Below are 2,530 nucleotides of genomic sequence, written 5' to 3'. Positions count from 1 at the left end.
AAAATTCATCCATGTTATATAGCATGTATCGAGACTTTATTTATCTTTAAGGCAGAACAAAAACCTAACCCAAACCCACTGCTGTCGAGTTGATTCTATCTCATAGGGACCCTTTAGGATGGAGTAGAACTGCCCTATAGGGTTTCTAAGGTTGGAAATCTTTACAGAAGCATACTGCCTCATTTTCCTCCCACGGAGTGGCTGGTGGGTTTTAACTGCCTACCTTTTTTGGTTAGCAACCAAATGTCTTAACCACTGCATGACCAAAGCTCCTTAAGTCTGAATAATATTTCACTGTGTATATGTATCACATTTTGTTTATCTGTTCATCTGTTGATGTGCACTTGGGTTTTTTTTTTTTTTTTTTTACCTTTTTTGCTCTTGTAAACAGTGCTGCAGTGCACATAGTTGTACTACTTATTAGTTCTATTTATTTGTAGATTCTTCTGTAATGACAGGTTTCCTTTTCAAAACCTTATAATGGAACTGCCTTGTTTTCTGGGGTCTTGAAAGTTTTCTACCTTTAACATGGTGCAGTCTTACCACTTTTCTCTCATTTTAGTGGAACATATATGTGTTTTCCCTCTGACAGATTTCCACTTTATACAGGTTCTGGCTTTCCCAGATTTTACTGTACTTATTTCTTTTTCTTGCCTCACTTTCTGGCTAGCACCTACAGGACAGTGTTGAATAGGAGTGGTGATAACAAGCGACATTGTCTCATACCCAGTCTCAGGGAGAAAGCTTTCAACATTTCATCATTAATATGTTATTTGCTGTAGGTTGTTTGCAGGGAACTTTTATCAGATTAAGGAACATTCCTTCTGTTCCTTGGTCTCTAAGGTGCCCACACCTACATATGTATGCCATATTTTATGGAAATAGTATGCTTGTACAGTTTTTTCCAAACTGCACGGCTCCCTCACATGTTAGTTTCCTGTGCATTCTATGAATGTTATAGGCGTGTGCACGTTATTTCTGTGAGTGCATTATTTTAATGTCCTTGTCACATTTCAGTGTTGGGATTTTTCAATTTTCTTTGAATTGTGATTTGGGTATAAGTTTACAGAGCAAATTAATTTTCCATACATTTCATACACCTTTTGTTTCATAATATTGATTGCTGCTCTCTTCCCACTTCCTCCCTCTGGTATCTTTTACCTGTGTCCTTCTTTCCTATGCATTCCTGCTCTCTGAGCCTTCGCCCTGTACAAATACTGCCCTTCTCATCTCCCATGGTTGATTATTCTAAGGAGTGAACCTACCTCATGTGAATGTTCACCTTATACACCACTGTCAGGGTTTTTTTAGGCACCATAAGTTGAATTAGGATTTGTTACTGTTTCCTGTTCTCTGGACAAGTTTTTATAAGATTGGTATTAGTAGTATTTTTTCTTAAATGATTGGTGCAATTCTAGTGAAGCTGTTCGTACCTGGAATCCTTTTTGTGTGTGTGGAAATACTTTTAAATTGTGGATTTAATTTTTTAAAATAGTTATAGAACTTTTCATATTTTATAAACTTTTGTGTGTAAGTTATATTCTCAAGGAATTTGTCTGTTTCATATATTCAAATACATTGACACAGTAAATTCATTATCTATAGTATTGTCATTTTTTTTCACTTTTAATACCGGTTATTTATACTTTTTTTCTCATTTTTAAACAATCTCGTCTAAAGGTTATCAGTTTGTTTATCTTTTCAAATAATCATTTTTACTGTATATTCTTTTTGTTTTGTTCATTTTTGCACTTTATCATTTCCTTCCATTTACTTTGCCATTGGTCTCATACTCTATAGGTCTGTCTTGTGTTTTCTTATGCTTACTTGGGCTTCCATTATCATTCTCTCTTCTCTCTACCTTATTCCAAAACAGTTTTCCAGAGATAATAGATTTTTGGATTTATTTGTTTTGTTTTGTTTTTTGTTTTTATGGTTTTTTAGAAAATGAAGAAAGGAAATGGATGAAGGAAGTTTAAGTGTTAGGATTGATGTCTTTTACTACTGGGCTTCAACTATTTATCAGCTGTACTTATAATTCTAACATACTCCAGTTGATAAGATTATCAAACTCAGTTTATAACAATGTTAACCCTTTTCTCCTTCCTTGGCAGGACCCGTTGGGGCCCAGCCCCTACTCATGGTGCCCAGACGACCTGGCTATGGCACCATGGGCAAACCCATTAAACTGCTGGCTAACTGTTTTCAAGTTGAAATTCCAAAGATTGATGTCTACCTCTATGAGGTGGATATTAAACCAGACAAGTGTCCTAGGAGAGTGAACAGGTAAGAATCATGAAACTATGCAGATCCTTTGCTTGTTGGTGTTTGTTTTTGGCTTAGTAATTATTAATGTTTATATTCTATATGTGAAAACCTATGATAATGTGTAACAGTTTGACTAAGAACACAAACTAATTAGTTGTTTTTGTTTTTTTTTTAATTGTGATTTGGGTGAAGATTTACAGAGCAAATTCACTTTCCGTATAGCAGTTCACATACACTTTGTCTCATGACATTGACCACAATT

The 2,530-nt window shown here is 35.0% G+C and overlaps 1 protein-coding gene across 1 annotated transcript in view; it reads left to right on the top strand.

Annotated features, from left to right (window-relative positions):
• The first annotated feature begins 2,116 nt into the window (after nt 1-2,116).
• The window catches only part of LOC103202721 (argonaute RISC catalytic component 3), a 157,242-nt gene continuing 156,828 nt past the window's right edge, over nt 2,117-2,530 (top strand). Inside the window, exon 1 of the mRNA XM_007947648.2 lies at nt 2,117-2,286. Coding sequence (XP_007945839.2) covers nt 2,141-2,286 — 146 coding nt within the window. The 5' untranslated portion in view covers nt 2,117-2,140. The remainder of the gene's footprint in view (nt 2,287-2,530) is intronic.

The sequence above is a fragment of the Orycteropus afer genome, unplaced genomic scaffold (genome assembly GCF_000298275.1).
Source record: "Orycteropus afer afer isolate SDZICR_OR568_19922 unplaced genomic scaffold, OryAfe1.0 scaffold00192, whole genome shotgun sequence".
NCBI classification, from domain to species: domain Eukaryota; kingdom Metazoa; phylum Chordata; class Mammalia; order Tubulidentata; family Orycteropodidae; genus Orycteropus; species Orycteropus afer.
This window is presented reverse-complemented; position numbering and strand designations above follow the sequence as displayed.